Here is a 22548-nt window from a genome sequence, read left to right on the forward strand (position 1 = left end):
CTTTTTATACCCGATACTCAAAATGAGAATTGGGGTATATTAGATTTGTGGTAAAATTGGATGTGTGTAACGTCCAGAAGGAATCGTTTCCGACCCCATAAAGTATATATATTCTTGATCAGCATCAATAGCCGAGTCGATTGAGCCCTGTCTGTCCGTCCGTCTGTCCGTCTGTCCGTCCGTCCGTCTGTCCGTCTGTCCGTCCCTATTAGCGCCTAGTGCTCAAAGACTATAAGAGCTAGAGCAACGATGTTTTGGATCCAGACTTCTGTGATATGTCGCTGCTACAAAAATATTTCAAAACTTCGCCCCGCCCACTTCCGCCCCCACAAAGAACGAAAATCTGTGGCATCCACAATTTTAAAGATATGAGAAAACCAAAAACGCAGAATCGTAGAGAATGACCATATCTTTAAGACTGCGGAATCTGAATTGGATCGTATTATTATAGCCAGCATCAAGAAAACAATTTCATTTTTTCTCGCCCTGTCTCTCTCTAACACACACGTAGCATAGCCGGCTTTGCTTAGAGTAAAACATTAGCGCCTAGATCTCAGAGACTATAAAAGCTAGAGCAACCAAATTTGGTATCCACACTCCTAATATATCGGACCGAGACGAGTTTGTTTCAAAATTTCGCCACACCCCCTTCTGCCCCCGCAAAGGACGAAAATCTGAGGATATTCAAAAATCTCAGAGACTATTAAGGCTAGAGTAACCAAATTTGGTATCCGCACTCCTGTTCGATCTTACTATAAAACGTGTACCTCAAAATTTCGCCCCACCCCCTTCCGCCCACACAAAGGACGAAAATCTGTTGCATCCACAATATTGCAGATTCGAGAAAACTAAAAACGCAGAATCATAGATAATGACCATATCTATCAGATTGCTGAATCTGGATTAAATCAGATCATTTTTATAGCCAATAGGAACAAATCAATTTGAAGTGGCTACGCAGCGCCCGACGTCACGCTCAGACTGATTTTCTGTCTCTCTCGCACGCACTCTTTGTCGTGTCGTTTAATATTAGCGGCGTCTGCCGGAGGAGAGCCATACTGACTTAGTATCGGGTATAACCGTAGAGTTGCGGTGTCCGCAGCAACTCACAACGTTCCCCCTCGTTCAATTACGTTTTAGTGTTTGAATTTTGCGCCATAGTTTTAAATGCCGAAACCATAAAAGTGAGCATGTGTGCAGAAATAAAACTACAAAATAAAAGACTGTGCAGCTCTCGTTAGCAGCTACAACAACTCGGCCATTATGGTTAGGCGCATGGAGACGAGAAGAGGCCAACTGAAATTTGTTTCAAATTTTCGAAAACTCACTTTGCCATGGCGGAATGTATTAGTCACGCCACCTGCCGCAATCCACCCTGCCCACAGCCTACTGTACTGTTAGTACCATTACTAGGCAACCAGACTCAAAATACTATCTGTATTTGCTAGACCAAAGCCATAGACAATAATTATGCCAAGGGCCCAGATTAATTCAAGGTCGTATGCAGATGTTCTTTGAAAATAAAGTAATGGGAGCAATTGAAACAATTTTGAATACGAATTTATAGATAACGAGGTGGAACGTTGTGAGTTGCTGCGGACACCGCAACTCTACAGTTATACCCGATACTAAGTCAGTATGGCTCTCCTGCGGCAGACGCCGCTAATATTGAACCACACGACAAAGAGTGCGTGCGAGAGAGACAGAAAATCAGTCTGAGCGTGACGTCGGGCGCTGCGTAGCCACTGCAAATTGATTTCTTGCTTTTGGCTACAAAAATGATTCGATCTGATCCAGATTCAGCAATCTGATAGATATGGTCATTATCTATGATTCTGCGTTTTTAGTTTTCTCGAATGTGCAATATTGTGGATGCAACAGATTTTCGTCTTTTGTGGGGGCGGAAGGGGGTGGGGCGAAATTCTGAGATATACGTTATATAGTGAGATCTAACAGAAGTGCGGATACCAAATTTGGTTACTCTAGCCTTAATAGTCTCTGAGATTTGTGGATGCCCCAGATTTTCGTCCTTTGCGGGGGCGGAAGGGGGTGTGGCGAAAGTTGGACACGAAACGGTCAAGGTCCGATATCACAGGAGTGTGGATACCAAATTTGGTTTTTCTGGCTCTTATAGGTTCTGAGATCCTTGAACTCATATTTTGCAATTCACAAAACCGACCATGAAACCTGTGTGTTAGAGAGAGACAGAGCGAGAAAGAATGAAATTGTTTTCTTGATTCTGGCTATAATCATTATACGATCTGGTTCAGATTTTGCACTGTAGAAGATATGGTCATCCTCACCGATTCTGCCTTTTTGGTTTTATCGTATCTTTAAAAATGTGGATGCCACAGATTTTCGTCCTTTGTGGGGGCGGAAGTGGGCGGGGCGAAGTTTTGAAATATTTTTGTAGCAGTGACATATCATAGAAGTCTGGATCCAAAACATCGTTGCTCTAGCTCTTATAGTCTTTGAGCACTAGGCGCTGAAGGGGACGGACGGACGGACGGACGGACGGACGGACGGACGGACGGACGGACGGACGGACAGACGGACAGACAGACAGGTCTCAATCGACTCGGCTATTGATGCTGATCAAGAATATATATACTTTATGGGGTCGGAAACGATTCCTTCTGGACGTTACACACATCCACTTTTACCACAAATCTAATATACCCCAATACTCATTTTGAGTATCGGGTATAAAAAGACACACTACTACATCGAAATTATGTCATAGTTTTCGGGCAGTTTGGAATTGAGAGAATGGAACGACTGGACTAAAGCCAGTTTCGTGGAATAAGAAAAATGTCACAGGACACAGATGGAGAGTAAAAACCTATTACTATTACTAAATTACTATTTAAATTGTATCATTTAAAGATTCACATGAAGGAAATGAAAAATGTCACAGGACACAGATGGAGAGTAAATACCTATTACTATTACTAAATTACTATTTAAATTGTATCATTTAAAGATTCACATGAAGGAAATCGCCCATTGAACACACATTTCAAGAGACCCCATAGGAAGACGGAAAACACAGGAAAGGAACAAACAGCAAGGAGGGTAAGGAAAAAGAAGGAAGGCCGGAGAGAGGCAAGTGGAGAGACAGCTCCATTCTCCGGGTAATATGAGACATTGCTAAGGGCATAAAAATAATCAAAACCGTCAATGGATAAACGCTGGAGGGCAGGTCAAAAGGGAAGACAGACACATGGCTGTCCTCAGCAAACACTTGAGTCTTGTCTTGCAGGCAGCATATCGTTAATCGGGAAGCGGGGCTCTACTTGGAGTGAATATCCATCGCAACGAGGACAATATCAAATTTCATCCGGTCCAGGCTTACGGAACTCCACTCTGAAAAGACCATTCGATTGCGAGTACACATTGTGTATACCCCAGTGGAACCCTACACGGAACAGGGTATTTATAAAAACAAACCAAGAAACACAAGACGACAAAATATACTTGAGCCCAAGACCAAGCTCAGGCCGGGCTCCAGCTCCAGCTCCCGCCCATACCCGATGCAATCGGCCACCGAATTCGAACGAAAGGTACTTAAAAAAGTGCATGCGGGTTCATTTCCTGTTTGCTCTTGCCATTTCAGCTAGACAGAGAGGGAGAGCGAGCGAGAGTGGACGGCAGAGAGGCTTCTTGCCATTTTGCGACGTCACCTGAGCCGAGCAGAGCACCAACCAACCAGAAGGGGAGGGCAGCAAGCTTCTCGAGCCGAAGCCTCAGATGCCCTTGCCCTCGCCCTTGCCCTGGATGATACATACTTATAGTGGTTCTGCATAGATTACATTTTTAGATAATAATAACTCCTTTCAACTGATCGGTCTTCTAGCTCTAATGGATCTGCATTAAAGGCATTCGAAAAGATTGTACCTTCCCTGCGTTGCAAAACTCTGGCAAAAATAAAGACACCCTATCCTCCTCCGCAAGGGTATAGACATGCTCAGGCAGAGACGACTGAGCTGTCCCCAGCTTCGATGACTAAAAGGTTTTTCTGTTCCTCAGTTTCTTCTTGGGGATCTGCTGCTTATGCGGCCTTTTTATACCCGATACTCAAAATGAGTATTGGGGTATATTAGATTTGTGGTAAAAGTGGATGTGTGTAACGTCCAGAAGGAATCGTTTCCGACCCCATAAAGTTTATATATTCTTGATCAGCATCAATAGCCGAGTCGATTGAGCCCTGTCTGTCTGTCCGTCTGTCCGTCCGTCCGTCCGTCCGTCCGTCCGTCCGTCCGTCCGTCCGTCCTCTTCAGCGCCTAGTGCTCAAAGACTATAAGAGCTAGAGCAACGATGTTTTGGATCCAGACTTCTGTGATATGTCACTGCTACAAAAATATTTCAAAACTTCGCCCTGCCCACTTCCGCCCCCACAAAGGACGAAAATCTGTGGCATCCACATTTTTAAAGATACGATAAAACCAAAAACGAAGAATCGGTGAGGATGACCATATCTTCTACAGTGCAAAATCTGAACCAGATCGTATAATGATTATAGCCAGAATCAAGAAAACAATTTCATTCTTTCTCGCTCTGTCTCTCTCTAACACACAGGTTTCATGGTCGGTTTTGTCAATTGCAAAATATGAGTTCAAGGATCTCAGAACCTATAAAAGCCAGAGCAACCAAATTTGGTATCCACATTCCTGTGATATCGGACCTTGACCGTTTCGTGTCCAAATTTCGCCACACCCCCTTCCGCCCCCGCAAAGGACGAAAATCTGGAGCATCCACAAATCTCAGAGACTATTAAGGCTAGAGTAACCAAATTTGGTATCCGCACTTCTGTTAGATTTCACTATAAAACGTATATCTCAGAATTTCGCCCCACCCCTTCCGCCCCCACAAAAGACGAAAATCTGTTGCATCCACAAAATTGCACATTCGAGAAAACTAAAAACGCAGAATCATAGATAATGACCATATCTATCAGATTGCTGAATCTGGATCAGATCGGATCATTTTTTTAGCCAAAAGCAAGAAATCAATTTTCACGACGTCACGCTCAGACTGATTTTCTGTCTCTCTCGCACGCACTCTTTGTCGTGTGGTTCAATATTAGCGGCGTCTGCCGGAGGAGAGCCATACTGACTTAGTATCGGGTATAACTGTAGAGTTGCGGTGTCCGCAGCAACTCACAACGTTCCACCTCGTTTTCTTCAGTATTGCCCGCCCGAGCGGTTAGTCGCTCTCTAATCTGCCGCCAGCTTTTAACGATCGTTGGATATTGGGTTTTTTAGTTGCGTCAATGCAAATTATATCCATTTACGAGTAAGCTAGCATTTTTGACACTTTTCCAGCGTCGCTTCTAACGGTACCATTCAATATATTCATCTTTTTTTAAACTACAGCTATTAATGATTGGTGGTCGGAGAGAGCTACGGGCCTGGAAAGTGTTTATCGTCGAATCGATTATCAATTACATATATTTTTCGGGTTTTTTGGTTTCTTTCATTTCATTGTTATTGTTTTTGTTTTTTGATTCGATTAATTGAACGCTGGCAGTTTGTCACTTTGATTGGATTTTAATTTTTTTACCTTTCAATTATTAGATAAACGAAATCGTGTCAAATGACCCACTGAAGGTGAGGAAATAAGGTATGTATCTGTTACGTAGGTCTTGGATGTTGTAAGCAGGGCCCTCTGGCAAATTACGAACTAACGAGATAATCTCTAAACAGTTCAAGAAGTTCTAACAAAAACTACACATAACTTTACCTAATTTGAGATCAATTGATACCGCAAATCGAGAGAAATTGTATGCATTAAAATTAGAAATTAAATTCTTATTAGAATATAAAACAAAAAATCCCTCAATAGGCTTAAGATAAAAATAGATCAAAAGATACATATAATATATGGTATGTTCATGGCTTACCTTTCAGAAATGTTCGTGCGAGATACTCCGGTTCTCGAGCTGCTTTGAATTGGACCGCATTCAAATTGGACCGATTGGGGGGGGGGAACAACAGAAACAGGCGAAAAGGTACACAAAAAAGATGCAGAGCCACAAAACACCAAACGAAAACAATGCCAGAAAAAATCAACATGCACACAGTGACACCAAGAATATGTATCTTGAAACTGGTTTAAGATTTGTTGTGGATTTGTTCACTTGGCTGTGGGGCGCGTGTAGGTATAGCGTATCTATCTATCCGTGTTAGCGTGACTGTGCTTGTATTTACTTTCCAATAACAAACTCAGCTTCTTGTTTAACTCTTCAATCTTCAATAACACACGGATATCATTTCCATATACATATATTCTTCACTCGCTCTACGCCCTGCGAGAACAAACTGTTGCGCCTCTGTGTGGTGGGCAGGCAGAGCCGATACGCAGATGAACAAAAGGATGCTCGTGCACTAGATACCGCACTTGTCACTGCTATTATATATTATAGTATATTTTATAATGTAAACTAAGTGGATATTTGGTTTTCAAAAACTACCGGCACTCACAAAAGTCAATCGCTGCTTCAAAAACCGACAGCGAAGCGCGATCCGAAAGATACAACAGCAGTGTGACCACAGAGCCAAACCAATTCATTTTTATTTTTATTTAGAGACAGTGTGACCATTTCGAAATAGCTACAACGCTATTATGAGTAGAGACAAAATGAACTAAAGCGATTAAGTATTTCAAAAATCGAATCAACGGATTAAATTTTGTAATTTATTTATTTTAAGCAAATCCAAGATATTAACGAGACCTTCAAAAGAAAAGATCATGACTTATTAAGTTACAAATTGAATGGTCCAATGTTCAATGATTTATTTGCCCCATGAAAAAGATTGTCTAAAAATTCGTCCGTGAACAACCTTCATCATCAACAAGCAAGCATGCACTGACGATAAGGGACAACACGAACGAACTTCGGCTCCCGACGAGACCACCTTGTATAATTGCATCATGCCTTCGTTTACATAATTTTTATAATTTATAATCAAACTGTTTAAAATAAGGAAACAAATGTGTAATTATATTATTGTAATATTTTATATTTTGTGGTATAAATCAAACAAATAACAGCTTTTATTTAATTTCCCGCGCCCTAGTGTACCATACCCCCACCCCCTGCCCATTCTTCATTTATTTTGTGGCAGTAGGTCAGCTCATCAAAAGACCCAAAACAAGAACCAAACTCAAATTTCAGTTCTAGCGGCCAGCAATACTAAATACACACACGCAAAGTACGTGAGAATTCATGTGCACCCATACACTAAAACATGCTGGTGGCAAAACAAAACCAGACCTGAGAGAGTTCAAAAAATCTGAAAAAGCATACAATCACATATTTTTGTCGAAACATATTGCGTGTGTACTAACACATGCAAAGATGTTCTCTCTGCGCTCTCTCTCTCATGATGACGTCACTCTGGGGTACTGAACGCGCTAGCCAGTGTGTGACGCTTTCGTTGTGTGAACTGGCACATCTATATAGTGTATGGTTAGTGATAGGGATTAAGTAGCAAAGGAATGTGATAGTTTTGATTTTCACTACACTCCACAATGATATCTATAGCTGGATACAGGGTTTTTACATAGCGCTCTGCGAAGTATGATCCCACATGAAACGTTAGCCTGTAGACTCCGCTGGGAAACTCCCCGGCCTCCAAAAGTTGAAAACGACCGTCCGCATTGGTTTGGGCTGCTCGGAGGGATCTCCACTCTTGAATCTCATCCAGGACAGAAATTGTTACCCTAACACTTGCGGCAGCCTTTCCTACCGAAGTATCAAGTACGTGGGTGGAAAATTTACGTGCGTCCATTGCGACTGAATGCCACGTTCGTACAAAAGTCACTGAGAGGCTGATTTCGCGCGAAGTACTGGTAAAGATAAAGAATTTCAGTGAACAATAAAAAATACCATACACATATTTTATACTAGCAGTTTATCTAAATCTTTGAGTGCATTTTTGCATTAGGTTAGGAAAGATAAAGATATTTATTTTGTAACCATAAACTTTGTAACTACAAGTGCCATTTGCTGCTATAGCAACAACAGAATTCAAAGCCGTCCAATGGAGAGCGGTCCTATTGTATGGGATTTGCATAGGGTATACTTGTATACAGTTGTAGTCGGTATATTCGATTTGAGGAGGGAATGGAAGTAACACCCAGAAGTAAACGTTTCCGCCCCGATAAAGTATATGCATATATTCTTTGTCAGCATCAATAGTCGATTAAGATTTATCTATTGTTATTTAAAAAAAAAACCATAGCCGCCAAAGGTTGTCTCTGTTCTTCCAGTCAGCCAGTTAGCAAATTCTAATGTCATAAGGCTGTGTAATTGATTTGTATGTACAATATCATGGTAATTTTGGTGTAAGTAAAGAGGAGGGATTTTCAAACAGTCGGATAAAATTATGTGCTCAGGTATGAAAGTCCTAGCTAGCTAGTAATATCAAATCGAATATCAAAATAGAGCAATATGGTTTCCAATGGTGTCCATGGAGAACGATTAACCCATTGTGGACCGAAAATAATGAAAATTAAATCATTTTAGTTTAAGCGCAGTTCAGGTGATACAAATCGCTTTTTTTAAGCTCACAGGAAAGATGGCATGGATCTACAAGAAGAATTTACAATCAGTAATATTAACCGCCATTTACTGTTTAAGTAGAGGGGCTTAAGTGTGCTAAGTTAGTTATCGAACTGATCTGCACGTGTTGTTCGTTTGGCTTGGATTTCTGTTTCAAACAATTTCAATTTTCAATTAAAATGGCTGAGGAAGGACCACCCGAGGCAAGGATTGACTTTGTGCCCGCGTTGTGCTTTGTGCCGCGCGGCGTTGCCAAGGATCGACCCGATAAGATTGTGCTGACCCAAGGCGAGTTGGCCAGAATCATCGGCGCCACGCGGCAGGAGCTGGAAGAGGACAGTGATGATGAAGGGGATGAGACGGCAGATGCTGGCGCCGGCATGGACGTGGACGATGACAATGACGATGCCAACAGCGAGAATCGCAATCCCCAGGACGAGTTTGACTTCAATGCGTATGACAACGAGGAGAACGCGACGGTCACAAGCTTGGCCAACATAGTAGATGCCGGTGAGCAGGTGCCCGATGAAGACGAAGACTCTGAAGCTGACGACGAGGTTATCAAGCCCAGTGACAACTTGATTCTCGTGGGTCATGTCCAGGACGACGCCGCCTCCATGGAGGTGTTGGTGTTCAATTAGGAGGAGGAGGCTCTCTACACCCACCACGACTTCCTGTTACCGAGCTTTCCACTCTGCATCGAGTGGATGAACCATGATGCGGGCAGCGAAAAGGCCGGCAACATGTGCGCCATTGGATGCATGGACCCGATCATAACGGTGTGGGACTTGGATATTCAGGACTCCATTGAGCCCACTTTCAAGCTGGGCTCCAAGGGCAGTCGCAAACACCAGAAGGAGCAGTATGGCCACAAAGATGCCGTTCTGGATCTCTCGTGGAACCGTAACTTCGAGCACATCCTGGCCAGTGGCTCAGTCGATCGGACGTTGATTTTCTGGGACATGGATGAGGGACAACCGCACACTACCATCACCGCTTTTGAGGAAAAAGTCCAGTCGCTGGAGTTCCACCCCACAGAGGCTCAGAGCATTCTAACCGGATGTTCCTACGGCTTTGTGCGACTTTTCGATTGCCGCGACGCTGATGCCGTGAACTCGTCCAGCATCCAATGGAAAGTGGACGGCGAGGTGGAGAAGGTTCTCTGGCATCCGACTCAAACCGACTTCATCATAGGCACCAACGACGGTAGTCTCCACTAAGCCGACAAGCGCACACCCAACCAAATCCTATGGTCCGTGAAAGCCCATAGCGAGGAAATCTCCGGAGTGTGCTTCAACAGCCAAATGCCCAATCTGCTTACCTCCACCTCCACTGAGGGCACTCTGAAAGTCTGGAACTTCAACGGCACCGAGGCGAAGCACGTCTACGAGCACGAGTTCAACATGGGTCGTCTGCAGTGCATGCGTCAGTGCCCGGAAGATCCCTACACGCTGGCATTCGGTGCGGAGAAACCTCCTCGGTGTGCAATCTACAACATATTTGGTATTGAAGATTCAGTAGCGTAGAATTCCTGGCGTAGTGGCGTATTCATTGAATGTATATGCGGATGTTTTGTATTCACGATTTAAGAACATTTAATAACCTCGTTTAACCTTTAACCTTATCCAAAATAGAGTAGAAATGTACAGAATTGACATTTATTGTATATGTATGTAGATCAAATAAATCAGGTTGGTTTTAATTTTATAATTTGACACTTGCTAACTTTATAAGATGGTAAAACATCATCTGAATCCTTAAGACTACGTTACGTATATTTAATAAACTAAACTGCGGCCTAACTCTTGAAGAGTCCCACGCACATGAGGAGATTGCGGCGCGTGAAGTGAAGGGTGACAAAGGGGGAGTTCTTGCTGGGAAACGTGCGCAACAGGTAGACGTCCTCATCGTTCTCATCCTGATGGTGCGACACCGTAATGTGATTGCTGATGTAGTCATCGGTGACCTTGTGGAAGTCCCAGAGGGTCAGGTTGTTGTCCAGGCCAGCGGCTGCGAGGAGAGTTCCATCGCGGCTGAAGGTTATCGTCGTTACGGTTCTGGTGTGTCTCAGTAAGGTGGTCACGAGGGAACCATTCGACAAGTCCCAGATTATGATGTTGTTGTCGGTGGAACCAGAGGCTAAATAGCGTCCATAGGTGGAGAAGGCAAGGGCACTGACAGATCCCTTGTGACCCGTCATTAGACGCACCGACTGGCCCGTCATGTTGTCCCAGAGCCGAACAGTCCGATCACTGGAGCCAGTGGCCACGTAATTTGAATTTGGATGAAACTGGACGCAGTCCACGTCTGATAGGTGGCCAACGAAGACTCTCAGGGCCTGATTTGAGTCTGTCGACCACAAGCGAGCCGTTTTGTCGTAAGAGCATGACACAAAGTAATATCCATGCGGGGCAAATCGAACATCCCAGACGGGGTAGACGTGACCGCGGTAGGTCACAACACAGGACCACGTGAGAAGAGACCACAATCGTATGGTGCTGTCTTCGGAGCACGATAGGAGCAGGTTCATTTCGGGCGCAAAGGCACAGCGATAGACCGGCCCTGTGTGACCCAGGAAGTTCCTTGTTGTTTCCCCACTGCGGTCGTCCAGCATGCGTACATTAATATCCGCAGACTCCTTGTCGAGCTCCCTCAGAGCATCGGCTTCCTTGAGGGTGCGCAGCTTGGCGGGCGTCAGGGACCATATCCTGATACTGGAGTCTGCAAATCCGCAGGCCACCATTGTGGAATCCTCAGAGATCTCGGCACAAGTGACGCCTTGTTGGGAATTAAGTACCGTGTAGAACACTGCGGAGGGAAGCTGGTCTCTGCCGAGGGCCATGCGTTTGCTGGCTTCCCTCAGGGCCTTTAGCTTGAGCAGCTTATCAGAGTCCTTGAGCTCAGGCAAGGGTATCCTATCTATGGAAGGAGCGTTGGGGTCCGACTTTGATTTCTTGGACAGCAGCGGATCCTTTTTAGGCTTTTTCTTCTTCGGGCGATCTGGAGCATCCGGATCATCGTCTTCCTCTTCTGGGGCCGGAGCTGGCGTGGTCAGCGTTTGAAAGTCCACCTCCTTGAGCAGTCCATAGTACACCCTCATCTTGTTGTCTTGCCTCTTGGCCTCTCCGATGTGGGAGCCTGCAGTGGCAACACATTGCAGCTTGTTTCGAGCCATGCCTTCATATGTATCGAAATGTAAATACTTGGCCACGATATCTACCACTACCTCCTGCCTGCGGTCCTGGATGTGACGCTTGAACAGCGAATGGGAGTCCCTCGACATCCGAATGACAAACTTATCCATTTCCATAGCAACGACCAGATCGTTATCCAACAGCTCCTCCGGTTTGCTCAGCATCAGCAAGTTGAAAAGCCCCTCTATGTAGTAGCCGTCGAGATCGGATTTGTACTTCTCGATAAACGCGCGTGCCTTTTCCTTTTGTCCGATGGCGAGCATCTTGAAATAGATTTGCACCAATATGGGATACAATACCATAGACAGCTCATGCTTATATATGTCCAACGAATCCTCCACGAATGAGCGCAAATCTTCGTAGGCCTGGTCGTGCTGCTGGGCGTCGAAGCTGTCGTCTCCAATGAATTTGGCCAATGCCTCCGCCGCATTGGCCTCAGTCACCGCTGTCTGCTTTGTTTCCACCGGAGCAGGCCGCAGTGGCTCTTTCTCACCCTCGCCCAGCCCCAAAGCAGCGCCGAGTACCTGCTGTACATCTGTTTCGCTGATTGCCGACAGATCCGCAGGGCTCACATTGGCCTCTTGGCAGAGCAGCTCCTCTGTGCTCTTCAGTTGGGATTTTTTTAGAAGTTTCAGGAGACAGAGCAGCTCCCGCTTGTCCTGGGAGCGTTGGATGCCGTTTCCACCATTTGTGTTGCTCATTACTAGGCTCATTTAAAAAAAATTGAATTTTTTACACTTCTCTATTTTGTTTTGCCGAGTCTGCAGAGTTGCCAGACGCACTCTCAAGCGATAACATCCATATTATCGGTGATGCCGATTTACGAATTTTTAATACTTTTCGATATTTTTACGGTATCTTTACGGTATAATGGTATATTTTGTCTATTTCATCAATTGTTCCAGTCCCACCTGAACGATAGGTGGCCAGAGCTGAGGGCGACGCGCCATCTAGCGGAAGTCCAGGGAGGCTCGATGGTGTATGGGACATCGGGGGAGCTGGAGCCGTACTGGGGATATAAGAAAGAGAATAGGATTAGTTATATGTATTAGTAATGGGGAAAAAGGGATAAATAGGAGTGAAAATATTAGAAAACGTGGATTGGATTATGGAAATCGTGGAGCGTGGACGGAAGAGTAACGTTGAAATTTGAAATTTTGTGCTTTGTAAAAACCCGAAACCCTCTATTCACACACACACACACGCGCACACGTATACACGGACCTATATAAATTTAGGGCTGACCGGCCACGGCCAGCGATCGCCCGCGTCGTTTGAACTTAAAGGAAAAAAAAACATAATCCGCACTCCACATAATCCGCGTTCCACATTAAATGTTATTTTGTTCTGTGTGTTGTCCTTTATTTAGTATTTAGTATTAGCTTAAACCGTTTAACGTAAAATCTTGGCCATTGAACTAAATATGTAAAAACACCAACACCTTTCACGAACCGAAATCTGCGATCAGCTGTTCAGTGCCAGAAGATTAACCCTTAGTGGGTGACGCGGGGGGTCCCATCAGTCCACCGTATTTGGTCGAGCGATTTGTGGAAAAATTTTGTTTATTGTTTATGTCCCGGGGACCCTTAACAAGAGCTCTTGGTAGGTTAAGTCTCCGTAGGGGCCCGATTTAAATTAACTCCCGTAAAACTGGATCCACTCATCTACACATATTCCATTACGTATGGGTGAGGGTATCCCTGTTGAGTGAACGAAATTTCAGCAGTTATTTCCATGTTTGCCCTTGTGTCGATCGTTTTGGTGTTTCTTTGTGGTTAGTGATAATTTTGAGTATAGCTATTTATTAATAAGAAAGATGAAATTGTCAATTTATAATTATTAAAGCTTGGTTATATACTGAAGCATGATGCAGTAAATTTAAAATAGAGGGAGGACGCGTGGCGTAAGCCATGGATTAGGCCAGCCGTTACCGTTCCAGCAGAGGGTGGCCAAAATGAACGTTGTGTTTGGTCACAGGTAGGGCGGGTGCGCGAAGTGATAACACCCAAGCTTCACCCACTTGATAGCCGTCTGTTTATGATTTTCTTTGTCTTTAGGTTGTTGTTAGTTTTGATGTCCCGAGAAGTAGTATGTCTCCATCTTTGTCTACATTTGGCCGGCAAGGGGAACTACCCAGCCCTGGGGTCGACAGCTAGCCGGCATTGCCCTCTGGGAAACATGCCAAGTGTAACAAATGGCGCCCAATTTATTTTCGAATTCGCATGCAAATTAAATAACTGCGGTAGCGGATTGTGTTTTTAAAAAGTTTTTATTTTACTTCTAACTTCACTGATATAGATTTAAGTAGAGGGTCACAAAGGATTCCGGGCAAAGGGTTTGCGCGATCTTAATTTTTAGCTCGACTTTGCGGTGTCGCTTCTGGATCAAGACTGACTTGAACTTTCTGATCTTTGCATCGTTGATCCCTTTCGGGAATAGTTTTTCTATAAACATTTCAATTGATTTCGCCATCCCGAGTATTGGATTTCGTCATCCAAAGCGAGAACTGTAAAATGCCTAAAGTGCAGGATCTGCAGAAAGCCGGGAGTGAGATTGTTTATGAGAAGCCGGGTGTGGGCAAACATTGGTTTTCCATTTAGGCGAGTGTCAAAGATTGGGATTGCGGCGGGAGCCCTTGCGATTGTACATCTTAGAAATCAATTAGGCGGAGGCCCAAGATTGAAATTGTTTTCGTTTTGGAAAGCCAAAGATTGTTTACAAATCGTATAAGAGCTCAATAGAATTGGGTACGTTAACTCCCCCCATTCTTAAATGTTTCGTCCCGATACATTTTGAAGTTCTGATAGAGCTCTAATTTCTTCTGACAGTATTTGAATGTTGCTTTCCACTATTTCTTCTGACGGTATTCTTATTGATTTAATAAGTACAAATTTGGTTAATTTATAGCCGAAGTAAAATAACATTATCAATATCAAAATGATTAAGAATAATGTTGTTAATGGTAAGGCCGTATTACCTAATGTTATAAGGGGATTTAAAATATTAACATTATCAAAAGAAAATTGCTTATCATTCGATTGTATATAATCAACTAATTCAAAATCGCTATATCTATGATGCGATATATATCTTAGAATTTTACCCTTATCATTTATGTGGGTTATATTATTTATTACAATTGTGTTGTTGAATATAAGGAGATACGATCCTAACAAAGTAGTATTGTCTACGATATTTTTGCCTGAAACTAATATGGCACCATCCTGAATGATGTCTATTTCTTTGTTTTTTCCCCTTTTTTTAGTGCAGTTGGCTTTAAAGCCATTAAGTAAATTGGTGAAACAGGTCTTCTTTAAATTTATTTGTGCGTAATTGTTAAAAGTTTCACTTTTAAAATTATTCATTAAATAGTATTTCTCCTTACATTCACAAACTTTTTCACTTATAACTAACATTCCATCATTTTGTGAGATGGCTCTTGCATGGTAAAACTTGCAAATATCTTTAATTTGAGGATATTTTATGTAAATGATTATTAAATCAGCATTTCGAATTATTTTAACCGTTGCAATGTCCAGCAGATCAGACAGTTCAACAGGATGTTTTTCATGCTTATAAATGTCCTCTATTTCGTTTTTATTTAAAATTTTTGTATTGAAAATGTTTACTTTTAAGAGGGTTATGGTATCAACTAAATTTAGTAGGTCAAAAGTTATTAATTTTAAACGATGCTTTCTCAGTATCGTTTCTTCATTGAAGATGACATTTTTGAATGAATTTGATAGCAATTCAATTTCTTTGAAAAATTTGGAATTTATTACAAATTGTTTATTATTATTTTCAGTTAATTCATTTACTTTATTTTGTATTTTCAAAAAGTCGTCATGATCAGGGCTGCCTGCTATCCATTTCCAAATGGTACCTAATTCATTTATTCCCCTTTCATTCCGTTTTGGAACTAATTCTGAAATCATTAATTTTCATAGACTTAAGTCCATTGATATTTCCCACTCATCGTATTACAACAAATGTCACTCGGGCTGGTAAAGGCAGATGCGGGGAATGAAAATATAATACGTTTTGTGGAGAAGACGACAGCTCGTGAAGTGCAGTTTAGCTGTGATAGGGACTTACGAATTACAGTTGAACATTTTGTCGCTATTCGATGTCTCAAGTGAACGTAAGTCACTGCCGTTCAACAAAAAATGGATAGGGAGTTTGCGACGGACACATTGCCTGGTGGACTGTGATATCGAATAAATCTGTGATGGAATGTGATATTGGAATAAGTTAGAGTAAGTCATGTAGGTAAATGTTCAATGTAGTTTCGCACCTGTTTGTTTAAAACAAAGCCGCTTTCGTGTTTTTGAACCTGTTGTCTGTCTGCCGAGAGGTGGTGAGGAGTAGGTGGCCCGGGAGTCGTAAAGACAACCCGCGATGCATCTGTTGTCATGGCAGATCGGTATGATGGATGGCAGGAACAAATCACAAGCAAAAAGTGAGCTCATGCACCGTGAGGCTTCTCGTTTATCGGCCCATAGCTTAGAGCGATGACTAGAGTAGATGACAGGCCACACAAAGGTGGCGTTCGTAATTGTAGGATATCCGTAGGGCAACTGTCAAGTGGAGCGTAGAAACTGGAGCGGTTACTGGTCCCGGCTAGTCACGTGTCCCCCTCTTAATGAATCTTGTAAGAACAAGAAGAACTGTTAGGAATTTTTGTTGTTAGGTTTTGTGTTGTGTTGAATGTGTTTGAAGTTTAAGTGTCTTAGGTGTCGACCGAATATTATTATTATGTATGTTATTATTTATTTATTTATTCAAATATTTAATTGCATATATCTCGTTAACGGCGCTAGTTGGCGCAATATTTATATCGGTATTTATTTATTTATTTATCTAAGTATTTATTGGTCCGAAGCGTGGTGTTATTTATTCTCACTAGTTATTTCTTTGGGTATTTATTTCTTTATTTATGTATATTATCTTAGTTTAGGAGTTTCCTTTTTATACCCGATACTCAAAATGAGTATTGGGGTATAATAGATTTGTGGTAAAAGTGGATGTGTGTAACGTCCAGAAGGAATCGTTTCCGACCCCATAAAGGAGATATATTCTTGATCAGCATCAATAGCCGAGTCGATTGAGCCATGTCTGTCTGTCCGTCTGTCCGTCTGTCCGTCCGTCCGTCCGTCCGTCCGTCCGTCCGTCTGTCCGTCCCCTTCAGCGCCTAGTGTTCAAAGACTATAAGAGCTAGAGCAACGATGTTTTGGATCCAGACTTCTGTGATATGTCACTGCTACAAGAATATTTAAAAACTTTGCTCCGCCCACTTACGCCTCCACAAAGGGCGAAAATCTGTGGCATCCACAATTTCGACGATACGAGAAAACTAAAAACGCAGAATCGTAGAAGATGACTATATCTTCTAGAGTGCAAAATCTGAGCTAGATAATTATTATAGCCAGAATCAAGAAAACAATTTCATTCTTTCTCGCTCTGTCTCTCTCTAACACACAGGTTTCATGGTCGGTTTTGCCAATTGCAAAATATGAGTTCAAGGATCTCAGAACCTATAAAAGCCAGAGCAACCAAATTTGGTATCCACACTCCTGTGATATCGGACCTTGACCATTTTGTGTCAAAATTTCGCCACACCCCCTTCCGCCCCCGCAAAGGACGATAAATCTGAGGCATCCACAAATCTCAGAGACTATTAAGGCTAGAGTAACCAAATTTGATACACACACTCCTTTAAGAGGTCACTATAAAACGTATATCTCAAAATTTCGCCCCACCCCCTTCCGCCCCCACAAAGGACGAAAATCTGTTGCATCCACAATATTGCACATTTGAGAAAACTAAAAACGCAGAATCATAGATAACGACAATATCTATCAGAATGCTGAATCTGGACCAGATCAGATAATTTTTATAGCCAAAAGGAACAAACCAATTTGCACTGGCTACGCAGCGCCCGACGTCACGCTCAGACTGATTTTCTGTCTCTCTCGCACGCACTCTTTGTCGTGTCGTTTAATATTAGCAGCGTCTGCCGGAGGAGAGCCATACTGACTTAGTATCGGGTATAACTGTAGAGTTGCGGTGTCCGCAGCAACTCACAGCGTTCCCCCTCGTTTTTTGTAATATTGGTGTTGCTCGGCGCAGATGCCACAAGAAGGGGGTAGTCGACAGTATCATACGCGATCACGCGTAAACAAAACAGTGGACCAGATAGGAGAAGTGTCAGGGGCGGGAGGAACTTGGAGCTGTGGGTGGGTTGCCAAGAACACCGGTCCAGGCCAGGTCAGAAGAATGGCCAATGTCCGATCCTACATCCACGCTTGCTTCCGAACTGGCATCAGCAGTCAACGTATCGTTGGCCCAGGCTCATGCGACACACAGGGCAGCGAACACTGACTCGATTAGTCGGGTGTTGCAGGAGGAGTTGCGTAAGGGGTTTATCGAGATGATTCACCAACTCAACGAGGTACTCCAGCCGGTTAGACAGCTGCAGCAGCAGAAGGAACCGCAGCGGGAGGAGGTTCACCACGAGCAGGAGTATCGAGGAGCAATCCCTAAAAGGAAGCCGTCTAGCACGACTGATGCGCCGATTCCGCCACCAAAACCATTTTTGGCTCGCTCGGGGCGAGGTGGTATTGGTCCGGAAACGTCTTCAGGAGTAGGACCGACCGCATCCAGTGAGCAGCATCAACGGGGTGGGCATCAAGCGCGAAATTAACGAAACCCGATAGCACTCAGACACTCGGGTCAGGGTCTAGCGAGGGTAGGATAGCTGGTGGGATTCCTCGAGAAGATCCGCATCCAAATCCCCCGGGATATAGACCTTGGCCACGGTGGGGTCGAAAAATGGGACGTGACGTTCGACGGAGACAGCAACAAAATGACAGTCGAGGATTTTGTGTTCCGAATTGAATTCCTACAAGCCAAATGCCGCTGTCCGTGGGATGAAGTTCTAAAGGGATTTCATCACCTGGTTACAGGAAACGCGCGGGAATGGTACTGGCAGTACATCCTTAATCAGGGCGGTGGTGTTTGGCAGGAACTAAGGGGCGACTTAATTGCTCGTTTCCGAGGCACGGCGTCCGAGTTCGACCGTATGAGAGAACTGCGAGAAAGAATGCAGCGGTCAAACGAGAGTGTGAAAGACTTTTTCCATGTCATGAGAAAGCTCGCGTCGAGGTTGGAGATGCCACCACCTGAAATGGAGATGGTAAAAATCGTCAAAAAGGCACTCACAGATGAGATAGCGAGTTTCGTCTACGGCTTACCGGTTTATTCCTTAGACCAACTGCGGGATGAGTGCGTGGAAATAGAGGCACATCTGAAGAGGAAGGCTCGATCTTCGTGGCGAGGAGCACCCAAGGCCACAAACTATGGTCGCGGGGCGAATGCGAACGTCAGCGAGGTCGCGCAGGATCGGTCGATTAACGATGAAGAGGCAGAGGTCATTGAGGAAGCGCAAGTGATCGGTCGGGCAGACCGATCATGGCTTTAGGGACTGTATTGCATCGGAGAGGCGAATTTTCTGCTACCGGTGTGGAAAGCCCGATGCATATTGTCCAACCTGTCCGAATTGCGCGGGAAACGTGAAGAGGGGTGCGATCCAAGCAGGCGAATCACGCTCACAGAAGGGGCCTGCGCAGAGAAAGTAGAAGAAAATAAAAATGAATTAGATAGACGTAAATTGCATGTTAGGTTAAGGAACTTATCATATGAAGAGCGATTAAGAAATTATTTAGAAACCCGAAATAGAATATTTTCTGAACTACGAGTGGATGGTATGCGAGCACTGTCGGGGCGGGTGAGAAAGGCGAGATCCCGGTTTAAGCAAAGGCGAGCTATGAGGAGGCAGGTGATTGCTTCAGTAAAGCGTTGTTGCAAGAAAGACCCGAGAGTTTTCGCAGAAATCTCTATAATGGGCGAGTCCGTGCGAGGCCTGTTGGATTCAGGCGCTACACACAGCATGCTAGGGTGTAATGGTCAGGAATTCCTGGAAAAGCTGGGCGTGGAGGCTCGTCGATATTCTTCTATAGTGAAGGTAGCGAATGGGGAAGATCGCGCAATCGTTGGCCGAGTAGAATTACCGGTGAAATACAAGGGAGAGGTAAAAAGATTAACGTTTTTGGTATGCCCTTTCTTGGAACAGGAAATTTACTTGGGGGTAGACTTTTGGCGGGTATTCTCATTGGCTCCTGAGGTGATGGGAGAAGGTCCAGTAGGGGCATCTCACAGATTAGTGGAAGAAGTGCTGGCTGATCAAGTCGCTCACTATGTGGAAGGCCCGGAGAAGGAGATAGTGCAGGAAGAATGGGAGTTGTCAGAAGAGCAAAAGGCAGCCTTGGATCAGGTGAAGGCAGAGTTTCTGACTTTCGAAGCCGTAGGCCTGGGGAGGACGTCGAGAGAGACTCACAAAATTCAGTTGGTGGAGAAGGCCGAGCCTGTGAAGGATCGACATTACCCGCTGTCGCCAGCGATGCAGGAAGTGGTGTGTGGTGAGGTGGACAAAATGTTGGCTTTGGGAGTCATCGAGTACAGTGATAGTCCGTGGAGCAACCGTACCACCGTGGTGCGAAGGCCGGGCAAAAATCGTTTCTGTCTCGATGCCCGAAAGCTCAACAAAGTAACCATCAAGGACGCTTACCCACTTCCTAGCATCGAGGGGATTTTGTCGCGTCTCGATCAGACGATATATATCTCCAGCGTCGACTTAAAATTCGCTTTTTGGCAAATCGAGCTGGACGAGCAGAGTCGACCATATATGGCGTTCACGGTGCCGGGACGGCCTCTGTACCAGTTCCGTATGATGCCCTTTGGCCTCTGCAACGCCGCACAAAGCCTATGTAGACTGGTCGATAAGGTGATTCCGGTTGAGATGCGTTCAAACGTCTACGCGTATCTCGACGACTTGCTGATTATAGCTGAGGACTTCCAAACGCACGTGAAGATTCTGCGACAGGTTGCCGAGCGTCTACGAGAAGCAAATTTAGCTGAGCAAATCTCATTTTTGCTATAAAAACATTAAATACCTGGGATTTATAGTGGGAGGAGAAGCGCTGAGGATGGATCCGGATCGTGTGTCGGCCATTTTGCGCATTCCCGAGCCGCGATCTGTTCGAGAATTGCGTAGTTTCCTGGGAACTGCGGGCTGGTACCGGCGCTTTATGAAAAACTATGCTGAGATGGCCGGTCCGCTCACAGACGCCCTGAAAAAGTCGGGAAATGGAAAGTTTAAATTGACGGAGGAGGCAAAACGAGCCATGGGGGAGCTAAAAGCTGCACTCACCTCGGCACCAGTCCTGGTACACGCGGATTTCAAGCGGCACTTCTACATACAGTGCGACGCCTCACATTATGGGGTAGGAGCCGTACTCTTCCAACGGGATGACGAGCAGAACGAGCGGCCCATAGCGTTTTTCTCCGCCAAACTGAATTGCCACCAAAAAAACTACTCGGTGACAGAGAAGGAGTGTCTGGCAGCCCTCATGGCGATCCTTAAGTTCCGTCCGTACGTAGAGCTTATGCCGTTTACAGTCATAACTGACCACGCCAGTCTCAAATGGCTCATGACCATGAAGAACCTGGATGGTCGCTTAGCTCGTTGGTCCCTTCAACTGTAGGCCTTCGATTTCGGCATAGAACACCGGAAAGAGCGGACAATGTAGTGGCAGATACATTGTCGCGCAGTATTGAAGAGCTGGAAGTGGATCCGAGTAGTATCCTAGGTTTTGAAACGGTGGAGTTTGAATCTGGAGAATATCAGGAGCTAAGGAAGGAAATAACGGAGAACCAAGACCGCTTACCTGATCTCCAGATTGTTGACGGCATGATATTCAAGCGCATGCGCTTTGAACGATTGGATGATCAACTGGAGCGCCGTCTGGAAATTGTGGGTTCCGAGTTCGCTGACGGCCGCGTTGATAGACAAAGCACATTCGGAAGAGAAGACAGCGCACGGAGGAATCGCGAAAACCTTGCACTTATTGCGTAGGCAGTTTTACTGGCCGAACATGGCGATAGAGGTGCGGTATTATATCCGACGGTGCACCGTGTGCAAGGAGTCGAAAGCGCCGAATTATCGGATGCAGGTCGGGGTGGGGCAAGAAGTGGTCACTGAGCGCCCGTTCCAAAAACTTTATATTGATTTTTTGGGCAAATATCCGCGGTCAAAGAACGGTGAGGTGTGGATATTTATTGTAGTTGACCAGTTCTCTAAGTTCACATTTCTAAAGACCATGACCAAGGCCACAGCAAAGGAAGTTGTAAGATTCCTCGTTCACGACGTGTTTTACAAGTTTGGAGTGCCGGAGATGATTCACTCGGACAATGGGGCTCAGTTCGTCTCGAAAACTTTTAAGGAGATGACCGATGCATTCGGAGTCACTCATATGAGGACGCCAGTGTATTCTCCGCAGAGTAACGCAGCCGAACGCGTGAATCGCACAGTACTCAGCGCGATTCGGGCGTATCTGGAAGACGATCACCGGGACTGGGATGTGCATCTGCCGGAGATAGAACTGGCTATTAGGAACTCGGTTCACGAGGCGACAGGCGTAACACCATTCTTTGCAGTCTTCGGGCAGCAAATGTATTTGCATGGGTCATGCTACAAGCTGGCAAAGCGACTGCGGTCAATCGGCGAGCATGACATATCGCTGCTGGAGGGTCAGGACAAGCGACAACTCATCCAAGAGAGGATTCGCGCTAGTTTACATCAGGCATACGAGCGTAGTAGGGTAAGGTACAACCAGCGAGCTCGGATGTTTTACGCGAGGCCGGGACAAGAGGTATTCCGCCGAAATTTTG

The 22548-nt window shown here is 44.7% G+C and overlaps 2 protein-coding genes and 1 pseudogene across 2 annotated transcripts; 1 reads left to right on the plus strand and 2 right to left on the minus strand.

Annotated features, from left to right (window-relative positions):
• Positions 1 to 7386: 7386 nt before the first annotated feature.
• Positions 7387 to 7851, minus strand: LOC117192589 (5-hydroxyisourate hydrolase-like). The gene has a single exon (XM_033397308.1). It carries the CDS (start codon positions 7791 to 7793, stop codon positions 7473 to 7475), a length of 321 nt encoding a protein of 106 aa, XP_033253199.1. The 5' UTR covers positions 7794 to 7851; the 3' UTR covers positions 7387 to 7472.
• An 801-nt stretch (positions 7852 to 8652) lies between these two features.
• LOC117192570 lies at positions 8653 to 10277 on the plus strand (annotated as a pseudogene).
• On the minus strand, positions 10209 to 12615 carry LOC117192568 (transcription initiation factor TFIID subunit 5-like). Its single transcript, XM_033397281.1, has one exon. The coding sequence runs from the start codon at positions 12471 to 12473 to the stop codon at positions 10365 to 10367; it is 2109 nt and encodes a 702-aa protein (XP_033253172.1). The 5' UTR covers positions 12474 to 12615; the 3' UTR covers positions 10209 to 10364.
• Between the last annotated feature and the right edge of the window lie 9933 nt (positions 12616 to 22548).

This window comes from Drosophila miranda, assembly GCF_003369915.1.
Source record: "Drosophila miranda strain MSH22 chromosome Y unlocalized genomic scaffold, D.miranda_PacBio2.1 Contig_Y2_pilon, whole genome shotgun sequence".
Classification (NCBI taxonomy): Eukaryota; Metazoa; Arthropoda; class Insecta; order Diptera; family Drosophilidae; genus Drosophila; species Drosophila miranda.